At 42.8% G+C, this 23635-nt stretch overlaps 1 protein-coding gene across 1 annotated transcript; it reads right to left on the bottom strand.

Annotated features, from left to right (window-relative positions):
* Nucleotides 1-2430: 2430 nt before the first annotated feature.
* Nucleotides 2431-22985, bottom strand: LOC134574806 (repetin-like). Its single transcript, XM_063433872.1, has 4 exons — nucleotides 22907-22985; nucleotides 21650-22174; nucleotides 3084-4157; nucleotides 2431-3047 (listed from the first exon to the last, which is right to left on the bottom strand). Exons 1-4 carry the CDS (start codon nucleotides 22968-22970, stop codon nucleotides 2431-2433), a joined length of 2280 nt encoding a protein of 759 aa, XP_063289942.1. The 5' UTR covers nucleotides 22971-22985.
* Nucleotides 22986-23635: the final 650 nt, after the last annotated feature.

The raw sequence follows: 23635 nt of genomic DNA, 5'->3' as shown, positions 1-23635 counted from the left end.
TCTGTTGCTCTGTCCCCCCCCCCCCCTCCATGACAATAGTCTCCTCTTCCGAAGCCTCCCTACCATTCCAATTTAGGTGGAACAGTCATGATCTTCAAGTCCATCCCTATGGGATGCCACTGGCTCAACCCCTTTGTCCCCTCCCATCAAAGTAAACTAAAAGCAGCTATTCTAGCCTTAAAGGAAATTTTATTTCAAGTCTTTTAACTTACACTACCAACTTCTGTGCAACATTTCATATAATCCTCCTTGTATGGTGTATACAATTCATACTATATTATTCTTTTAATCTTTGCTTATATAAAAAATGCCACAAAATATAGTACTCTCTATTTTTTTATTTCAAATTAAAGCGGCACTGTCACCCTTCTTTGGTGAATATGATATATTCAAATTGACTATGTTGGAATTTTACTGAATTTCCAAACAAATTAGGGACTACTTTGTCTCACTATCTCACCTATGTGACACTGAGCAGAGCTACCACCATCAAGCAGAGTCATTCCCCAGAGCCGTCTCCAGTGACAGCTGCAGGAAAAATTAGATCTATCTATGGAGGATCCCTCAGTTTCAAGGATCCTCATTAAACCTCAAAGCTATACTCTTGCGAATGCTCCTGGCAGCTCAAGCATCGGGAGCTGAAGTGGACCAACAGGAAGATGATGGCAGCACCCACCAAAGACAGGTTCGGGTAAGTAAAAATCAACTTAGCCTTCCTCTTTGGCCACAGGACCCCCAGCGACAATCACCATCACGGATCTTTGAAAATTATGCAAAGACCCCAGACGGCAACAGTTCCGCTTTACAAACTTCTGCAAAAATAAATACACTTGAAATTTGTATTTGAAATATAAGAAACTTGTTTCTTGCTAGAATTAACAACACAACCATTCATTTGTTCTTATCTGTGCATGCTCTGACCAGTGACCAGTCAAATTCTAACTCAATTCTGATTGAACTGGAATACCAGTTTCCAATCTGAATATCTGTAGGAATACAAATAAGATTTTACTCAATCTAGGGAGGGAAGGAGGGGACAGGAGGAGCTAGATAGTGGTTTTAGCACTATACCGTAATGAATTCATGTTTGTGTTCCTGACCCTATAGTATTTCTTTAATTCCCAGTAGAAAAAAAATCATATACTGTACTAGAAATGCATTAGTCATAGTTGGTGAGTGATTCACAGCAAGATGACCCTCCTCTCTCTCCCTGTGAGCTGCTCACTGTGTGTAATTACTTCCTTTCCGCAGAGTGCCACTATGTGGCCGGAGGGAGGAACAGCTCAGTATAGTTACTAGCTATGCGGGTCAGGTCCTGGGATTTTTTGTTTTTTGCTGGGACAGGAATCCAAAACATGGGACTGTCCAGGAAAAAATGGGACTTTGACATATATGCCTTATTTTTGGTTTGCGTGCAGGGGTCGCCTTAGAATTTTGTGCCTACAGGCACCTGACATGTAGATCTGGCCCTGGGTGGGTAGTGGTCCTTTAAGATGTACATGTCCACCTTTTTATACCTTTTATAACAGTAAGTGTGCTGTTATTTCATGTAGTTACATTGTCTTTGTAAATATTAAAGTCAGCTTGTGATCTGGGCAACACTTGTCCACTTCAACGGAATTTGATGTTTCAGACTCCCTGGACATTTTTATATTATTTTGATACTCCCCCAGTATATTACTACAGATGGTTTGACAAAGGCATTTGATATTGATAAAATACTAACCTTACTTCTGGCCATTAGAGTCTTGGCCATGTTATTGCTTACCAACTTCCCAGCCTGCAAATACATTGAGAGTGTAAAGTTAGACCATATCCCATTATTCTGATAGATAATACCATTTTCTGGTTGTTGCTTATAGAAAAGATGCAGCAGAGGTAAATATGGTATATACAGTCGATCACTCTCAGATTCTAGAATAGTGTTCTAGATTCACACTTACGCTTCAAGCGGCCTTTAAACTGGAACTAATCCCTTACACTTGGCAGCAATTTGCCAAACTCACAGGAACTGCGACACATTAGAAAAAATATATTTTACGTTAAAATAGCCAATCTGAATATCTATTTCTGCACCTATGTCAGTATTCAGCAATTTCCAGTTTAGTTAATTAACCCTGATAGTTGACTGTGAGCCATGATCCTATATAATACCATACATGTTTAATTGATTACAGAAATTTAGCCATTTAATTACAACCTAAACATACACTTTATATCAGCACTATGGGATGAAAGAATGGAATATACGCTCAAGTTAAAAAAACGAACAGGGCTCTGGAAATTACAAAGCAAAAAAAAAAGATATGATATCCCTGTGACAGCCTTGTACTCATTCACCAAGGAGATCACAATACTTCACTACTTTTACAAAATATAGGTGATCCAACTGTTCTTACACCAGGCAGACTGGGAAACAAGAATTTCTCTCTATCTGCTCCTGAAACCACCATCATCAGACTTAACCCCACACTTACCACCATGCTGGTGAACCTGATAGAATTGTTGGTTTTGCCCTCCATGATGGCTTAGCTGACCAAGACCTCCATGGTGTCCTGATTGGCTCTGCTGGCCAGCATCTCCATGGTGACCTGATTGACTCAGCTGGCCAAGACCTCCCTGGTGTCCTGATTGGCTTTGCTGGCCAAGACCTCCATGGTGTCCTGATTGGCTCTGCTGGCCAGGATCTCCATGGTGACCTGTTTGACTCAGCTGGCTAAGACCTCCCTGGTGTCCTGATTGAATCTGCTGGCCAAGACCTCCATGGTGTCCTGATTGGCTCTGCTGGCCAAGACCTCTGTGGTGTCCTGATTGGCTCTGCTGGCCAGCATCTCCATGGTGACCTGACTGACTCAGCTGGCCAAGACCTTCCTGGTGTCCTGATTGGCTCTGCTGGCCAAGACCTCCATGGTGTCCTGATTGGCTCTGCTGGCCAGCATCTCCATGGTGACCTGTTTGACTCAGCTGGCTAAGACCTCCCTGGTGTCCTGATTGACTCTGCTGGCCAAGACCTCCATGGTGTCCTGATTGGCTCTGCTGGTCAGCATCTCCATGGAGACCTGATTGACTCAGCTGGCTAAGACCTCCATGGTGTCCTGATTGGCTCTGCTGGCCAGCATCTCCATGGTGACCTGATTGACTCAGCTGGCCAAGACCTCCCTGGTGTCCTGATTGGCTTTGCTGGCCAAGACCTCCATGGTGTCCTGATTGGCTCTGCTGGCCAGGATCTCCATGGTGACCTGTTTGACTCAGCTGGCTAAGACCTCCCTGGTGTCCTGATTGAATCTGCTGGCCAAGACCTCCATGGTGTCCTGATTGGCTCTGCTGGCCAAGACCTCTGTGGTGTCCTGATTGGCTCTGCTGGCCAGCATCTCCATGGTGACCTGACTGACTCAGCTGGCCAAGACCTTCCTGGTGTCCTGATTGGCTCTGCTGGCCAAGACCTCCATGGTGTCCTGATTGGCTCTGCTGGCCAGCATCTCCATGGTGACCTGTTTGACTCAGCTGGCTAAGACCTCCCTGGTGTCCTGATTGACTCTGCTGGCCAAGACCTCCATGGTGTCCTGATTGGCTCTGCTGGTCAGCATCTCCATGGTGACCTGATTGACTCAGCTGGCTAAGACCTCCCTGGTGTCCTGATTGGCTCTGCTGACCATGCTGGTGACCCTGTTGGCTCTGCTGGCCGGCACCTCCATTGTGAGTCTGGTTGAATTCTTGGCTTTGCCCTCCATGGTGTCCTGATTGGCTCTGCTGGCCAAGACCTCCATGGTGTCCTGTTTGGCTCTGCTGGCCAGCATCTCCATGTAGACCTAATTGACTCAGCTGGCTAAGACCTCCATGGTGTCCTGATTGGCTTTGCTGACCGGCATCTCCATGGTGACCTGACTGGCTCAGTTGGCCAAGACCCACATGGTGTCCTAATTGGCTCTGTTGGCCAGCATCTCCACTATGACCTGATATGCTCTGCTGGTCAGAACCCCCATGGTGTCCTGATTGACTCTGCTGGCCAGCACCTCCTTGGTGACTCTGATGGCTTTGCTTTCCAGCACCACCATCATGACCTTGTTGGCTCTGTTTGCCAGCACCTCCATGGTGACCTTGATGACTCTGTTGGCCATCACCTCCTTGGTGACCTGATTGAGTCTGCTGGCCAGCACCTCCACAGTGTTCTGATATGCTCTGCTGGCCAGAGCCCCCATGGTGTCCTGATTGGCTCTGCTGGCTAGAACCTCCATGGTGACTCTGTTGGCTTTGCTCTCCAGCACCACCATCATGACCTTGTTGGCTCTGTTGACCAGAACCTCCATGGTTGCCTTGTTGGTTCTTCTGGCTATGACCTCCTTTAACTCCAGACATGATAGTATATAGTTTTGTAAAGACTGCTTGAAGAAGGAAGAAAGGTAGAGTGTTTAATATATCTGTACTCTGGTTGAAGTAGCTCCTTTTATATTCCAAAGGTTTAATTTGTCAAAGTGGGATCTTATTCAATTGGATGAATTCACTCTGATTCATACATTGCTTGGTTTGCTTCATTTTACCCCTTTGGATCATTATATGAGCAACCTGAATTGTACAGGTTCATAAAGAAGAACATATTTAATGCTGTTAATGGATTGTTACCTTCAAAGAGATTATTTTAAGCATCATATAATGGTACATAATATCATCATAAAATACGATGACCTAGCGCATTATAAATTATGATGAGATAGCTCATTATGAGTGATTGTGAATAAGTAAGCTTTATATATTCTTAAATGAGAATATGTGAATAAATATAAACATAAAAGTACAAATGTAAATTAGAGAATATTCAAACTTGTTAGAGAACAATGTTAAAACATAGAAACATAAAATGTGACAGCAGATAAGAACCATTCGGCCCATCTAGTCTGCCCAATTTTCTACATACTTTAATTAGTCCCTGGCCTTATCTTATTTCTAGGATAGCCTTATGCCTATCCCACGCATGCTTTAACTCCCTCACTTTGTTAACCTCTACTTCTTCAGCTGGAAGGCTATTCCATGCATCCACTACCCTCTCTTGAAAAAAATATTTCCTGAAATTATTTTTGAACCTTTTCCCCTCTAAATATCCTCTTGTTGTGGTAGGTTTTCTTCTTTTAAATATAGTCTCCTCCCTTTATGTATTTAAATGTTTCTATCATGCCCCTTTTCTCGTCTTTCCTCTAAGCTTCCTTTCCTCTAAGCTGTTAAGATTCTTTAACCTTTCCTGGTAAGTTTTATCCCGCAATCCATGAACCAGTTTAGTAGCCCTTCTTTGAACTCTCTCTAAAGTATCAATATCCTTCTGGAGATACGGTCTCCAGTACTGCGTTCAATACTCCAAGTGAGGTCTCACCAGTGTTCTGTACAATGGCATGAGCACTTCCCTCCTTCTACTGCTAATACCTCTCCCTATACAAATAAGCATTCTGCTAGCATTTCCTGCTGCTCTATTACATTGTCTGCCTACCTTTAAGTCATCAGAAATAATCACCCCTAAATCCCTTTCCTCAGATGTTGAGGTTAGGACTCTATCAAATATTCTATACTCTGCTCTTGGGTTGTTACACCAAAGATGCATTATCTTGCACTTATCCACATTAAATGTTAGTTGCCACAGAACTGACATTTTTCTAGTTTACCACTGTTGCTGTAATGATGTAAGGAATAACCTGGTGACATTTCTTGGATCCTTGCAGGTGCCAACTCTCCCTTAATGCTAGCTGAATAGAGTCCAACTGCAATCCCAACTGTGTAAATTAAAGGTTTAATAAGTGGGTTATGTACGGCCTGTAATTTGCAAAAATAGGGCATTATCCATTTCACAATATTTGACAAACAAGCTGAAATTTCAACTGATTATAAGTGCACAGATTATCCCCTTAAAAACAACTAAATTCTATTTGCATAGGTATATTACCTTAAATATATTCTTCCTTGTATTTTCAAAAAAAAGAAAAAAGCACAAATACAAAACAATAGTGCTCTCTGCAATAATTAACTTAAACGTTAATAATGGTCAATAAAATGTGTGCAGGGTATATCTCAAAAAGTGCTTCCCAAATGATATTGCACTCGCTATTTGCCATGTATATGTGCAAGGTATATTACAAACATTTCTCCCCAATGGTATACGCACATAATCAGAGCAAATAATCCCTTGTATTAGTAGAAGTGCAGACTCAGAATCGACTCCGAAAGTTCCTTAGAACTCAATGGAGAGACAATAGAGAGACAATGGAAAACTCTGCTCTGAAACAGTCATTGGTTGATTATAACATCAAATAGGTTTAAATCAAAGGGCAAGCAGAGTTGACGATTTTAATGAATGTTCGCTCTGTTTATCATTGTTGCTACACTCTTGCTGTTGTTTTTTTTGCTCATTACCATTTGGTTTTCTCAAAGTTGGACTCGAAAAGGAAACAGTTGTCTGTCGTTCACAATGACTGTAAGTGACAAAGAGTCTTGGGAAAGAACAGAGAAAACCAAGACAAATAAATAAAGAATTTTTTAATTTGTCTATTTTTGTGTATTCAATATTATAGAGAAAACTGAAAAAATTTTTTTAACATTTTGCAAATGTCACAAAAGTTTTCAAATTAAATAACACATTAGGCACCATAAGAAAAACCTGGCCGTCCTTTACAAAATATGAGCTATTTGGATGCATTAAATATTAAAATGGAAACTGTTGTCTAAAAGAAAAATTTAATTGCTCTGGTCTTCCAGAGAAAAATATCCCTTGTCCTAACGGTTAAGCTGTGGTTTATTTTTCCTGTGTGAATTGTTCATTTGAATGACACATGCACCTATAAAAATGACTTTATGCTTTGTATCCCGTGACTGGCCTTCTCTGTAATAATTGTGATTTTTGATTTGTTTTAACGTTTAGGTTTATTATTTTGTCATATGGGAAAGATGTATTTTTATTAAATAGGAAATGTGTATAGAATGTGTTGGGGGTTAGCTGTAGTTAATTTATTTGCACCAGGTAAGTGGTTGGTGTATTTTGGGTTAGCTGTAGCCATTAAATAGTAGAGACAGAGTTGGAACTCAGTTGGAAGCCAGTAATTAAGCAGTGGTTAGAATAATGGAAGCTGTTAGCTGCTAGTTAGTTAAGGTTTTTTCAGTAGATGCAGCTAGTGACTACCTGTCGCTACAGGTGAAATGTTGCAGTTGGGAAACAGTCGCTACTCCATAACACCAACAGGGCATTTTAGTGAGTAGTGTGAGCTGCTAAAAAGTAATAACAACTTAGGAGAAAAGCACATAGTTTTATATATCTTATTGAACAGACGTTAAGAACAAAAATTACTACTTTACTTTCTTTATAATGGAAATATGACATGTAGGCACCTGCTTTTCAAATTGAATATCATTACCGAGTGGGTTAGGGTAGGTAACAGGGCGGGACTGAGGAATAACATTTTTAACCACAGCGGCGCAGTGGGGAGGGGTTGGGGCCAGAGAGGGAATGCGTAGTAGCTTGCCTGCTCTTTCAGGGCAGACAATGCTCAGAGCTCCATTCCTTTTATCAATTTTGTAGCTCGTCTCTGGACTTTTTCTAGTGCCATAATATCCTTCTTTAGGACAGGTGCCCAAAATTGCACAGCATATTCAAGGTGTGGTCTTACCAGCGAATTATAAAGACGCAAAATTATATTATATTTTCATCCTGAGAATTTATGCCCCTATTTATACATGACAAAACCTTACTGGCCTTAGCAACTGCAGACTGACATTGCATATTGCTGCCTAATTTGTTGTCTATAACAATTCCCAAACCCTTCTCGTGTGTGGTTATCCCTTATTAAGTACCATTTAGGGTGTAAGTTGCTTGTGAATTCTTGACCCCGAAGTGCATAACTTTGCGTTAAATATCATCTGCCATTTTAGTGCCCAGTCCCCCAATCTATCCAAATCTCTTTTTTTTTTTTTTTTTAAATCTTTATTTTTGTTGTGCATGTTATACATAGCAATGACATACGCCACAACAGCGTGTCTGAGAATATACTTAGGTTGAACAGTGGCATGACGAATCCCACGGTTTTATATAGTTATAACAATCATCAGCTTGGCAAAGTAGTGAAGTCGTGAGAATAAAGTGGAAAGGTCAGCGCTTAACAGTGCTAGGCTGGTTATGCCAAAATATTTGGAAACTGCACATTTGTAATCATTATTTTGAGACTTGCTAGTCACAATTTTTAAGTAGATAATGGAAAGAGAACACGATAAACATACGTCACTAAACAACAATGAGACAACAGGCTAAACTTTGAGTACTCTGACTGACAGCATATGAGTGATTAGCCGAGGTGAGTATCCAATACGTAAGCAGGGTTGCAGTTGTTGCCTGCAGATCATTCAGTTTTCTGCAACGAGCATCCTGATGTACGCGAGATTTACAGGTTATCAACAGACGCCACGACAGCGCATTTCAAGATTCACCAGCATTAAACAGTGGCATGATACTTCTCACAATTTTTATATTTTTCGAGTTAAACTAAACAGTTATTTTGTCAGAGTGAGATTTTGATAAAATAAAATAAAGATGCTCGGTGCCTAACACCGCTAGATCAGCTATGCTAGTATAGGTATACTGCGTTAGGACGTTTTGTAGTGTAGCGATAGCCGATTACAAAGCAATGTACCGATACTTTGTGCGGTGCGTGTTTAGGCTAGGAGGCATTAGAAACACGGGCTATGGCTATGTGCGTATTACTGCAGGTGAACAAACCTAAGCATGCCAATCAGAGCAACAAGGTCCCCTGTGAAGAGTCCTGCTCCAAGGGCTGGCATTCATAATGAGAGATAAAAAGAAGATGAGAAAAGAAGAGTCCTCAAGGTCCTGATTATTGATTTCATCAGCCGATGCCTTGCAGGGTATTGGTGGCACTCTGGCGTGGTACTCTCTTCCTCGGTAGTTTGATGTGGGCAGGTTGTGGTGTTACTGAGCTTGGAAGGTGCGCCCTTCGGCTCCATTTATGTGGTAACTGAGGCGTAGGTGACCGGTGTGGTGCTCCGCGGTCTGAATGGGACACTTTTTGCTGGATCCAAGCTGTGGGTCGGAGTGGTGGGGGCACGAGGTCGCGCTTGGGGGAGTGAATCCTGTGACAGACCCAGGGTTCGTAGAAGACCCGCTGCGTCTTGCATGCTGTAGATTTGGTGTGTTGTTTCGCCATGTTGTACCAAGAGCGTGGGTGAGGACCACCAGCGATACGGTATGTTGTTGCGCTGGAGTATGGAGGTGAGAGGCCGAAGTGACCTTCGCCACGCCAGAGTTCCACTGGACAGGTCGGTGTAGAAGGTTAATCTAGCATTTTCAAACTGTATGGGGGCTTTACCCTGGACGGCGGTGAGGACCTTCGATTTGTCTGACCCATTTTTAAAGGCAAGTATAGTGTCCCTTGTGGCCATGTCTGGGGCCCCAGCAGGTTTTGGAATCCGGAAGAGATCTGTGGGTGTGATGGCTTGGGCTTGGTCGGGGGGCAGTATGGTGGTTAGCAGGCGCTTGATCGTGTGCGGTAGGTCAGCCCCCGGCAACCCCTCTGGGATCCCCCTGACCTTTATATTAAGTCTCCGTCTTGTGTCTTAGTGGGTTGCGAATCGCCGTTCATACAGCATATTTTGGTTGCGCAGCTCCTGCATGTCTTTCTGCAGTGAGGCGATAGTGCGCTGCTGTTCTTGGGAGGAGTCCTCTAGTACTTTAATGAGGCCTGTCAGGCCCTGCAGCTCTCCCCTTAGTGCGGTGACATCCGCGAGAATGTTTTTTTGTAGGTCTGCTAGCAGGGTCTTTAACACCCCGGTGGTTACCAGGTCGGCATCTGGGTCCTTCCTTGGTTTGCTGGGTTTTGCCCTCGGCTTTGGGTCTGGGGCTAGGAGACATTCATCTTCGGCTAAGCAGTCTTCTGAGAAATCCGAGCAGCCTCCGTGGAGCGCCGCCATATTGGATCCGCTCGGGCCACATGCCTGCCGCCACATTTCCCCTATTGTGAGTCCTGGGGCTGGTTTGTCTGGCGTCTGTTTCTTGTGCTTGTGTCCCATTAGGGCTTAAGGGGTTCCTGCTATCGGTCAGTGGTTATTGGGGGCAGTATCTGCAGTTTTTACATTTATTTTATCCGTTTTTGCTCCCACATTTTATTACTTTACAAAGTTTTGAGTCATCTGCAAACACTGAAACATGGCTTTCAATGCCTATTTCAAGATCATTTATAAATATATTAAATAGAAACGGTCCCAAAACAGGACCCTGAGGGACACCACTTACCACTTTTGTCCAGCCTGAAAATTTACCATTAATGACAACAATGTTCTACCCAAGAACAAGAATAATCAAGTAGACTAATTTCTTTTAGTTTGAAGACTAACCTATTGTGAGGAACCGTATCAAATGCTTTGGCAAAATCCAAATAGATCACATCCACTGCAACACTCGGATCTATACTTCTACTTACTTCTTCGTAGAATGCAATGAGGTTAGTTTGACATGACCTATGTTTCATAAAAACCATGCTGATTATTGCTAATAACAAAGTTCTTCCTAATAAATTCCTGAAAATTATCCTTTAATAGCCCTTCAAATATTTTCCCAGTCACAGAAGTTAAGTTCACAGGTCTAAAATTTCCAAGCAAGGATTTTGAACCCTTTTTAATTATAGGAACAACATCTGACTTCCTCCAATCCTCCGGTACCATACCTGAAACAAAAGAATCTTGAAAAAATAAATACAGAGGTTCACTTATTTCCCCACTTAGCTCCTTAAGTACTCGTGGGTGAATACCATCAGGCTCCAGATCTTTATTTACATTAATTTTCTTAAACAGCTGTAGCACCTTATCTCGAGTCATCCAATCACAAGTTATCTGCAAGTTTTTTGCAGCAATCATTTGCATATCTCTTGCCATAAGATCCTCATTAATATATACTGAAGAAAAATTGTTATTTAAAATGTCTGCCTTTTCCTGTTTTTTATTAGCTAACAGACCCATCTCTGTTTTCAGTGTACCTACATTTTCATTTTTTTTTTTTTTTAAGAATTGATGTACTCGAAAACATTTTTGGGGTTGGTTTTGCATTCTTTGGCTTTCAATTTCTCATTATTTGTGTGTCCTGATGAAAGCTCCGACCGGGAGCTGAAACGTTGACTTATTCTACCTACAAATAAACTGGATGAATTTATTCCAAGAGTGCCGGTAATTCTTTTTTGATATATATATATATATATATATATATATATATATATATTATTTTGTAATTATTTATTTATTCATTCATTTTTTATAATTGTTTATCAAAAAAACTTTATATTCAACCCTCCCTTCCTACCTTTGGCCCAGGACGGGGGCATTACAAACCCTGGTGGTCCAGTTGTGAGTGAACTCTAACCGGCAGCTTCTCCTGCTAGAATTCACTCTTGCATGAATAGCTCTGAATTCAATTTTGTCTCTAGTTAATTTCCTTAATTGATAATATAGTACAATACCGGTCCTTTTGGGTATAAAAGTAAAAACCATTACATTTCAAATATGGCAGTTTACTTTGTGTGATTAGGAAGACATTCTTCCTAACATACCTGATTTAGGTGGAACAGTCTAAATTTTTGGATCCTGTCCCAGTATTCCAACTTTGTTCCCTGATGTCTAGCTTTTGGGGACACCAGGGCACTGTCCCACAAAAGTGTTTCACAAGGACATTACTAGACATGCTGATGCTAAACACTAGACCCTTCAGAGAGCTGTGAAACAGTGCTCACTGCACGTCCTTAGATGATTGACAGGCAACCAAGTGTTTATTCACATGAAGCTGACCTGACCATTCTTGGACTGACCTGCCCCCTTGCTGGGCAGGTCAGTTCCTTTGGCCTATGCTAGTGACTTGATTGTGATCCCTTTTCACATCTTCAAAACCAGGATTCCGATTCATGGGTTCAAGTGTTGGAAGGTATGAGAAGTACGAAGTGGAGAATTAATACTGCCTTCTCAGCTATGCAATTAGCCATTAATGGTCATTGTAGCAGTGTATAGAAGCTGGGCTACTGTAAAAGCTAAATCCTAAACTGGAGCAAAGTTTTACAAATTCGGACCATTTTGAAATCATATTTTTTTAAATTACTTTGATTTGGATGCTTCATAGATCTTAGAATACACCCCGGATTCAAGTTTTTTAGACCGGGATTCTGAAATTTTGAACAAAATAATCTAAATATTTTCAGAAACTTAAATTGCAAAGTTAAGCACTTCTTAACACTTTTGGGTCCAGCCACGGCTTGCTGGCATTCAGTTTGAATGAGAAGTCCTCACTGGGTCTCCTTGGAGATACAGACTCATTGTCACGTGTGGTAGGTTTCAAGTGATTATTAGCAGTGGAGGCTCGTCCATAGAGCCCCACCAGTATTTTCTTTCTAGGGGCAAGTCTAAAACAATTCTAAAGATAAGATAACTGTGACTGTATTAACTGTACGCATCATTTGTCACTTTACATTTCTTTATTCCTCCTTCACCCCTTATTTAATTGTGGTGCTTGTGACCACCCTGGGAAAACTAAACTAAGTGTGTCAGGAATTTCGGATGCCTGGTAAAACCGCCCTGTTTTCTCTCTATTAATCCATATGCATTCTCAGTTCAGCTTTGCCCAGTTCTCCTGTAGCCCTGTCGTGTCCTTGAAGGGCTCTGTATGTCCTTCTCACTATGCGCGGGAAGACAGGTCTGCGTAGTAGCTGGTCTTCTCATGCATGTATAGGCTGCCAGGGGGGTGGCGTGTGCAGTCCTCCACTTCCTCTGATGCCCAATAGCGTCAGTCTCCATCTTGTCTCTCCATGCATGAGAGATCTGCCCTGATTTGTATACTGAACTACATTAATTTATTACACCTATCAGCCAGCGCCAGCGTTATATGTACTGGGAGCTTGATCAGACGATGCATCCATAGAATGTCCCACACAAAGGTCCTGTGAATGGAAAGCTTGATCATTCACTTCCTCTGCTTCCCCAGGGCTCCTCTGCTGTAGCTTCACACATTTCCCTACACTCTGTTCCCTCAGCTCTCCTTAAGCACTGCTCTCCTTATCGCCATCCTGTTGGTGAGAATTGTGTACTGCATTCTCAAATTATATCACAATACAGAATACTCACATTGTGTCGTGTTTAAATATGAGAATACTTTCCCTTGGGAGCATTTTGTTTGGTTATATTTTTTGCTCTATTTCACTTTAATTCTATTTTACTAATCAAGCTGTGTCCACTAGATGGCACTAGAGGACTACATTTGAGGATCCAGGTTGCACACAGAGAAGTATGTTGAGCTATGTTCCCTGTTCTGATAGTGACCCATTTTATCGGTGTGATAGTAAATACTTTTTTTTAATCAATTTTAGTAATCTATCCTATTAAAATATAAAATGATTATACACATTTTTAATCAACTGCTGATTCTGTTCTGCGCGCACAATAATGGGCTTTTGTGTCCCTAAGGAAAGTATGGTGCTTTAACCCCTTAAGGACCAAGCTTCTGGAATAAAAGGGAATCATGACATGTCACACACGTCGTGTGTCCTTAAGGGGTTAAATGAATTACTATATAAATTACTAACAGATAATACAATGTACCTGCCATGTTACACACAATAGTGGTTTAAATTACAGAGTAGAACATTTCATCTTATATTGTTCTAGCACAAATACTGGCAAACGTATAGACAAATTAACTATTTAAAAATATGGTCCATCACATACTTGTCAATCATATCTCGGCATAGACATCTCTCTGCTAGTGGCATAAAGGATAATGGCTGAGTGACAGATGAAAGCAGGAAAACCTTCATCTAGTGGTTCTCCTGCTCTCCAACTCTGTGATATTCCATATTAGTAGTCAGTCTAATACCAAAAACATTATTTAAAGGAACTGAGATTGAGATTTTATTGTTTAATGTCAGTAATGGTGTGGGTAATGTCAGGGCTATTTAATTCTAAAGGAATGTGATGTTGACAATACTGTGAGTTAATAAAACTCCAAGACAAAATAAAATAGTGATGTTTTATACAACTGCTAAAGAACTGAAATGTATCAGAACATACTCCGACAACAGTTCAAAATGAAGGGTTATCCTAATAAATGCCTGAAAAAAGCCTACAGGAGAGCCTTAGAGGTAGATAGAGATATTCTTCTATCCCCAAAACAACTAGATACCTCTACCAAACCTCAGGCCCCACGTATGATAGCCACGTACGACTCAGGCTGGGAGGCTGTTAAGTCCGAGATTCAAAAATTTTGGCCTTTTATGTTGGAAGATATTCATCTCAAAAAGTTTTTAGGTCCAAAAGTGGACATGACCGCACGCAGAGGCAAGAATCTTAGGAACCTTCTAGTTCCCAGTCATTTTCATCTCCCACCTATACGTACCTGGCTACATGCCCCCACGGTGGGATCGTACCAATGTGGCCACTGTGTTGCGTGCAAATATATCAGACGTGATTCCAAGACCATCATGGATAGTGATGGGAAAAAGACCTTTAGGATCAAATCCTTCTTTAATTGCAATACCGCTGGTATAGTTTATCTCCTTACATGCACCTGCAAGCTACAGTATGTAGGGAAAACCTTTAGACCTTTCAAGGAGCGCATTAAGGAGCATGTAAGATCTCCTAAATTGCCTACCAATACCCCCATAGGTCGTCACTTAAAAGAATGCCATGCGGGCAATCCACAAGGTCTTCAATTCTGTGGACTGGAACTGGTGCGAAGGGAAAAACGTAGGGGCAACTATGATAGATTCCTGAGACAAAGGGAAAGCTCTTGGATCTATCAACTCAGAACGCTCCAACCAAAAGGCCTCAACAAAGGTTTTCTTTTGCTCCCTTTATTTAAATATTTTCCAAATGGGTCCATTACAATACCATCATCAGTAGCCCTCTTGGTATTTATCATTCAGTACTTTTGTTCTATATATGTATATACTCACCTTTAAGTCCATATAATATGGTAATATTATCTGTTTCTCCTTGTTAATACCACCTAGTTATTTCCTTTATCCCTCGGCACTCATAATGGAGTACTCTCCTATTTGCCATCATTTTGGTCATGTCAACACAATTTATAACAAATTCTCTATGAATTAATAATTATTCTCCCTCTTATGTCTGGAGCTTAAAGAAGGGGCATATTTCTATGTGTCCCAACTATTCATTTTTACTCATTTTTATTTTTTTGCATTCCTCTTATATGCTGCCTCTTTAAAAAGGGCTCAATGTATTATTTACATCATAGACTGGCACTATCAGGGTTAACTTTACCCTCATTTGGTCTCAACTTGGCAATCTTCGATGTTTGAAAACAGTATGTGCCTCACTATATTATACAGATTGAGACAGCCCGATAACATTCACCTTGATTTACTATCTATTTCCTATTTACCCGGGTATTCATGTGCCGATATTTTCATTTATGCGATCTATTTTCGCTATGTCACAGCCCTACTGTAATCTTGCCTGTATGTGTGAGGCATACTCTCCGTGAGACTTTCAGTCCGTGAGGGTTAATTTCACTTCACACTTACAGAGCTTCATTAGCTCCCCCGCCCACTAACCTCACGGAGCATAATGATTCGCTGATACCCACTTACGTCATAGTTAGAGGCGGAATCATAAGCACATTTAAAAAGAGGCGCCCATCCACTCCGCAAATTGCTCTTGAGAAAGGCGACCTGTTTCGCCGAAACGCGCGTTGAGCGTTTACTCCTTGTGGATGATTTTAATCTAGGATTACTTTGGCGTTTTATTAACTATATAGAGGATTAGAAATCAGCCTACTACTAATACCATGCTAGGGACTCCTTTCCTCAAATCTCCTATAGCACTATAGGTTTACTAGGTGCATCTGTACCACTAGTGCATCTACTGGTTAACTGCATAGTTTACATGCTTTTTTCTAGCTACTCTGTATTTGGGGCACTTGTCCTTTCATTTATAGATCGTGTATCTAAGGACTCTTTAGTTCCCAATCATTATTGTATCTAATTTGTTTGATCATTGGTACTGTAACAATATTTAGCAACTTTGCATATATTTTTTTAAGTTACTGCAGTGATTAACTACTTTAGATCTGTCAGAACCATTGATTTAATCCTATTTTATTTATGTATGTTTGTCTTGAGTTTCTCCCTCATGAGGGATCATTAAAGAGTTTTTTGTTTTTTTGCTCTCTGCGTTCCACTTCTACATTAGATATTCGCAGAGGAGCTTGTTTCAGATAGATACTAGGCCTTTTTGGGAGGCAGGTTGTTTCACATCTGCCACCTATTAGTCCATTTTTTTCTCTATTCATTTAGGGGTTAAGCCCCACTAGTGATGTACCGAACTGTTCGCCGGCGAATAGTTCCCGGCGAACTTAGCGTGTTCGCGTTCGCCACGGCGGGCGAACATATGCGATGTTCGGTCCGCCCCCTATTAATTTACTAATACTAAGTAAAAATTACTTAGTATTAGTAAATTGTGCCCCTACTCGCAATACCGCGAGTAGGGGCATGTCTATTAAACAGCCTGTGGCTGCTCACTGTTAAAAAAAAAAGGGGGGGGGTCCTAAAAATCACAATAAGAGGGGGACCTATTGTCCCCCCCTGGCCCCCACCCCTGAGCGGCGGGTGGGGGCCCTAAAAATAACAATTAGGGGGGACCTATTGTCCCCCCCCGGCCCCCACCCCTGAGCGGCGGGTGGGGGCCCTAAAATTAACAATAAGGGGGGGACCTATTGTCCCCCCCCGGCCCCCACCCCTGAGCGGTGGGTGGGGGCCCTAAAATTAACAATAAGGGGGGGACCTATTGTCCCCCCCCCGGCCCCCACCCCTGAGCGGTGGGTGGGGGCCCTAAAATTAACAATAAGAAAGATCAATTTTCCCACGCTGTGTAAAATGACACAGAGCACTGTGATTGGATGGATTTCAAGCCATCCAATAACAGTGCTCTGTGTCATTTTACACGCGTGGGAAAGTTCTTTGGAATTTTCCCACACTGTGTAAAATGACAAAGAGCACTCTGATTGTCTTAAACCAGCCAATCAGAGTGTTCTTAGCCTAATTGCAGGGTGTGGCAAGGCTTTATAAGCCTTCCCCCGCCCTGCAGAGCTCAGTCTGCGCGGAGCCCTCCATGGGTGAAGGTGGATTATTTTTTTGTGCGGTCGTTTTTTTTTTTTTTTTTTTTAATTGCGTCGGTTATTATGTTTTTTTTTTTGGCCTTTTTTGGGGCTGAAAAAAGAAGATTGTAGAAGAAAGAAAACATCAAATGGTAAGTTGTTTTTATCTATTTTTTTTACAGGGTTTTAGTTAAAGGTCCCCCCCCTCATTATTTTTAGGGTGAGGGGGGTAGGTAGGTAGATCATTTATTTTTTTGGGGGGGGGAGGGTTAACAAGGGCACCCCCCCTCCCTTTGTATTTAGGGCCCCCACAATAGGTTAATTTTAGGGCCCCCACCCACCGCTCAGGGGTGGGGGCCGGGGGGGGACAATAGGTCCCCCCCTTATTGTTAATTTTAGGGCACTCACCCACCGCTCAGGGGTGGGGGCCGGGGGGGGACAATAGGTCCCCCCTTATTGTTAATTTTAGGGCCCCCACCCACCGCTCAGGGGTGGGGGCGGGGGGGACTATAGGTCCCCCCCTTATTGTTAATTTTAGGGTCCCCACCCACCGCTCAGGGGTGGGGGCCGGGGGGGGACAATAGTTCCCCCCCTTATTGTTAATTTTAGGGCCCCCACCCACCGCTCAGGGGTGGGGGCCGGGGGGGACAATAGGTCCCCCCCTATTGTTAATTTTAGGGCCCCCACCCACCGCTCAGGGGTGGGGGCCGGGGGGGACAATAGGTCCCCCCCTTATTGTTAATTTTAGGGCCCCCACCCACCGCTCAGGGGTGGGGGCCGGGGGGGACAATAGGTCCCCCCCTTATTGTTAATTTTAGGGCCCCCACCCACCGCTCAGGGGTGGGGGCCGGGGGGACGACAATAGGTCCCCCCTTATTGTTCATTTTAGGGCCCCCACCCACCGCTCAGGGGTGGGGGCCGGGGGGGGACAATAGGTCCCCCCCTATTGTTAATTTTAGGGCCCCCACCCACCGCTCAGGGGTGGGGGCCGGGGGGGACAATAGGTCCCCCCCTTATTGTTAATTTTAGGGCCCCCACCCACCGCTCAGGGGTGGGGGCCGGGGGGACGACAATAGGTCCCCCCCTTATTGTTAATTTTAGGGCCCCCACCCACCGCTCAGGGGTGGGGGCCGGGGGGACGACAATAGGTCCCCCCCTATTGTTAATTTTAGGGCCCCCACCCACCGCTCAGGGGTGGGGGCCGGGGGGGACAATAGGTCCCCCTTATTGTTAATTGTAGGGCCCCCACCCACCGCTCAGGGGTGGGGGCCGGGGGGGGACAATAGGTCCCCCCCCTATTGTTAATTTTATGGCCCCCACCCGCCGCACAGGGGTGGGGGCCGGAGAGGGGGAGGACAGTAGGTCCCCCCTCATTATCTTTATGGCCCCCACCCGCCGCCCAGGGGTGGGGGCCGGGGGGGGGCAGTAGCCCCCCCCTCATTATCATTATGGCCCCCACCCGCCGCACAGGGGTGGGGGCCGGGGGGCGGAGGACAGTAGATTCCCCCCCCCCTTATTATCATTATGGCCCCCACCCGAACCCAGGGGTGGGGGCCGGGGGGGGTAGGAGAGTAGGTCTCCCCCCCCCCCCCTTCAACCACTATTGTGGGTTTTAAAATTCGCCTGCCTATTGAAGGCTATGGCGGTTCGCACGGTTCGCCGGTTCGCGAACATTTGCGGCAGTTCGCGTCCGCCGTTCGCGAACCGAAAATTTTATGTTCGCGACATCACTAAGCCCCACAGTATCTGCCAACCATCACAACTCTGGTGTATGGATTCGTTCCATTCCTAGCCAGCGCTGTTTTTTCTAATGGTGCGAGTAATGTCAGGGCTATTTAATTCTAAAGGAATGTGATGTTGACAATACTGGGAGTTAATAAAACTCAAAAACAAAATAAAATAGTGATATTTTATAGAACTGCTAAAGAACTTAAATGTATCAGAAAACATTTTTATCTAAACATATTATTATATATTTTATTTCACCTTAGATTTGCAATATTTTAGAAGTACATGTAGGCAACCACCACCATTGAGCCCAGAATCCCCATAGATACACATGTCAGTCCCACTCATCCTAACACAACCCTACAATTTGGTTTTCTAACGCGTTTTGCAAAATCTGAATACCATGTGCCCTTGACTCCCAAATTACACTCACAAATAGACAATAATTATTTTCCTAAATTGACTAAACTATGAAATATAAAGAAAAAAAGAATATTAATATGCCATAGAAATTTATTTGATTTTCATGATTCCACAAATGCAGAATGAATTGATTATTTGTAGAGTACACCAGTGATATTTTTGACGTTACTTCTTACATCCTTGTCCTTTTACAGTTTCTGTTAAACCTATAAAAAGAAGACGAGAAAGATATATAAACATATTGGAAGTATGGAAATAAGAGACACACTAACACACACAAACACACACTCTTTAGTATCTGATCGTGGTGTGCTGCTATTAAACCCAGGGTAAAATTAAATGTAAATGAATAAGTTGTTATTGAAGAATGGAACTTACCTCTTACAATAATAAATCAGCATTTTGCTGCAGATATAAAACTAGTGTGAATGTATTCCATGTGTACTGCTGAGTAACCAATTCTATCCCAACTCCATTTCGACTGCCTGAAATGCCAGTCTCTTTTTATACCATCTATGCCATTTTAAACGAGCACCTGTGTGACTTTTTGGATTAGTAAAAGTAAGAACATACAAGCCCCTTCTATTTCATTCTTGTTTGATTGTATAATGTTGTGTAAAGTCCATTATACATTTAGTTATATCTGATTATTTTTTTACTACATTTATGAGAAGATTTTGTTAATGAGTTCGGAAATAAAGAGAATATTTGTCAACGTTTACTTCTGTGCCCTAGATTAGCACCTGTGCTGTCTTTATAAACCCCCTTTATCGTGTTAAGAAACCAAAATAGATCATCCTTGCCTTTGTCTCATCCTTGTAAATGTCAGATTTAAAAAGAAGAATTGCAAACGCGCCATTAAATGGAAACTGCGGTGACAAGAAAACAGAGTTGTTTTCCTGGCATTATAGCTCCCTCTAGTGCCCCCCTCCCTCGCTCCCTCATTCCCTCCTACCATAGTGTAGAATGTGTTAAAGAAACCCTTCTGTCACTTACCTGATTCCATTGGCGCTGGTTCAGCTGGCAGGGGAGACCTAATGCGCAAGCGTAATAATAGCCGTGCTTGCATTAGGACATCCCCTATAGGAAAGCATGAGGCTGGTCTTTTAATATATTTATAATGCAATATATTTACAATCGCATAAATACTGGGTAAAAAAGGAAGTACAGTGTTATTAAAGAGACACTCCAATTTATAAAATAAACTAAAAATAAATATCTATAATTACTGAAAATCCCATTTCAGTAATTTAACTTACCTTTATTCCAGCATAGGAGAGTCTTCTGACTGGAGATCTGACCTGCCTCCTATTAAGTCATCATACTGATGACTTGAGTCCAATCATATGCTTCTTGTAAAGAAGTATTGAAACACACAGCAAATGCAATTCATATACTATGCTTGTCATAACGAAGCATTAAAACCAACTTTAGGTCAGAACGAGTGAGACAGAAAACCAGCTGTCTGCCTGAAACCCAGAGATGTTACTAAGATAATTTAAAAAAAGTATAATATATAGTTTTATCAGGGATTAACATTTATGGTCCTATGTTACTAGTCAGGCCTAAAAAGGTACACACCACGGCAAGCCATAGTATACCTTCTGAGGGTGGATTTCTCCTTGCCAGAGCAAAATTTTCACTTGCCAATGACTAGTGACAAATGGAGATTTTGAGACCTGGTTTTATTGTGATAGTATATACTTTTAGTTTAGTTAATAAAAGCCTGATAGTTAACTTTGATCCATGATCTCATATGAGATACTTTCTATTTAATGGATTATATACATATAGCCATTTAATTTAAATTTAAACATGCACTTTATTTCAGTTTTATTTTATTATGAGAATGTAATAGCCACTTAAGTTGAGGACTGATGAACAGGGCTCCTCAAATAACCCCATCATCATATTCCCTTTACTTACCACCATGCTGTTCTTCACAGGGGTCATTGCATAGAGTTAAGCTCTGGTGACCATAACTTTCATGCTGTCCTTGTTGTCCTTGTTGGCCATCTCCTCCATGGTGACCTTGTTGGCTCTGTTGGCCAGCACCTCCATGGTGTCCTGATTGGCTCTGCTGGGCAGCATCTCCATAGTGACTCTGTTGGCTTTGCTTTCCAGAACCACCATCATGACCTTGTTGGCTCTGTTGGCCAGCACCTCCATCGTGACCTTGATGACTCTGTTGGCTAACACCTCCTTGGTGACCTTGTTGGCTCTGCTGAGCAGCACCTCCTTGGTTACCTTGTTGGCTCTGTTGGCCAGCACCTCCATGGTGTTCTGATTGACTCTGTTGGCCAGCACTACCATGGTGACTCGGTTGGCTTTGCTTTACAGCACCACCATCATGACCTTTTTGGCCATCACTTCCATGGTGACCTTGATGACTCTGTTGGCCAGCACCTCCATGGTGACCTTGTTGGCTTTGTGTTTCAGCACCACCATCATGACCTTGTTGGCTATGTTGGCCAGTACCTACATGGTGACCTTGATGACTCTGTTGGCCAGCTCCTCCATGGTGACCTTGTTGGCTCAGTTGTCCAGCACCTCCATGGTGACTTTGATGACTCTGTTGGCCAGCACCTCCATGGTGACCTTGCTGGCTCTGTTGGACAGCACATCCATGGTGACCCTGTTGGCTCTGTTGGACAGCTCCTCCATGGTGATTCTGTTGGCCAGCACCCACATGGTGTCCTGATTGGCTCTGACCAGCACTTCCATGGTGACCTTGTTGGGTCTGTTGGCCAGCACCTCCATGGTGTCCTGATTGGCACTGACCAGCATCTTCATGGTGACCTAGTTGGCTCTGCTGACCAGCATCTCCATGGTTACCTGATTGGCTCTGCTGGCCATCACCTCCGTGGTGACCTTGTTGGCTCTCCTGTCCAGCACCTCCATGGTGACTCTGCTGGCAGACATCTCCATGATTACCTGATTGACTCTGACTAGCACTTCCATGGTGACCTTGTTGGTTCTGTTGGCAAGCACCTCCGTGGTGACCTGATTGGCTCTGTTGGTCAGCACTTCCATGGTGACTATGTTTGCACTGTTGGCCAGCACCTCCATGGTGACCTTGTTGACTCTGATGAGCAGCACCTTCATGGTGACCCTGTTGACTCTGTTGGTCAGCTCCTCCATGATGACCTGATTGGCTCTGCTGGCCATAACCTACATGGTGATCCCGTTGGCTCTGTTGGCCAGCATCTCCATGGTTACCTGATTGGCTCTGACCAGAACTTCCATGGTGACCTTGTTGGCTCTGTAGGCCAGAACCTCCATGGTGACCTAATTGGCTCTGTTGGTCAGAATCTCCATGATGACTATGTTGGCTCTGCTGGCCAGCACCTCCATAGTGACCTTGTTGACTCTGATGACCAACACCTCCATGGCGACCTTGTTGATTCTGCTGTCCAGCATCTACATGGTGACATTGTTGGCTCTGCTGTCCAGCACCTCCATGGTAACTCTGTTGGCTTTGCTTTCCAGCACCACCATCATGACTTTGTTGACTCTGATTACCAGCACCACCATTGTAACTTTGCTGGCCCGCACTTCCTTGATTGCCCTGATGGCCAGCACCTCCATGATTATCTTTTTGTTCTTCTTGGCTCAGATTTCCAGCACCTCCATGGTGTCCCAGTTGTCCTTGTTGGCTTTTCCCCCCATGACCTCCTTTAACTCCTGACATGATAGTATATAGTTTTGTGAGGACTGCTTCAAAAAGGAAGGAAGGAAAGAAGCGTGTTCAATATGTTTTCTGTATACTCTAGATGAAGGAGCTCCTTTTATAGTTCAGAGGAGTAATTGTCAAATTGGTATATTATTAAATTGGTTGGATTCACTCAGATTCATCAGCGTCTTGGATTGTTTCATTTTACCACTGTGGATCATTAAATGAGCAACCAGAACTGTAAAGGGTCATAAATAGGAAAAAAATAATGTTTAATTATTATCTTCAAAGAAGTTATTTTAACCACCATTTAATAGCCCATGATATCATAAAATATGACGATCTGATATATCGTGAAATATGATGAGCTTGCGTATTATGAGTAATTTTGAGTAAGCTTTTTATATTCTATAATGATAATGGGAAAAAAATTTAAACATTCAGGCAAAATTGTTGGTGCAAAAATCTTAAAACATATATAAAATAATTTTAATTCACAAGTGTTGCACTACGGAATGGTTAATTTTTATTTTTTATAAACTCTTGGCTTTATGTTTTATAAATGGAAATCAATATTAAAACAGAATGTGTGAGGCTGTGTATATGTAGGAAACAGGTATTAGAACAGGTTTAGGGATTAGAATAGTTATAAACAAAAGAATTGACCTGGAGACTTTATAATC

The sequence above is a fragment of the Pelobates fuscus genome, chromosome 10 (assembly GCF_036172605.1).
Source record: "Pelobates fuscus isolate aPelFus1 chromosome 10, aPelFus1.pri, whole genome shotgun sequence".
Classification (NCBI taxonomy): domain Eukaryota; kingdom Metazoa; phylum Chordata; class Amphibia; order Anura; family Pelobatidae; genus Pelobates; species Pelobates fuscus.
Note: the sequence above shows the minus strand (reverse complement) of the source record. Positions and strands in the feature narration are given on the sequence as shown.

Bases quoted from the DNA above. Each gene is read 5' to 3' on its own strand.
- LOC134574806 (XM_063433872.1), bottom strand. From the start codon at position 22,970: ATGTCAGGAGTTAAAGGAGGTCATGGGGGGAAAAGCCAACAAGGACAA. The intron at 4,158-21,649 runs GTGATGGCCAAA...AACACTGTGGAG, and splicing joins TCATCAAGGTCACCATGGAA to GTGCTGGCCAGCAGACTCAA. The intron at 3,048-3,083 runs GTCTTAGCCAGC...GTCTCCATGGAG, and splicing joins CCAATCAGGACACCATGGAG to ATGCTGACCAGCAGAGCCAA.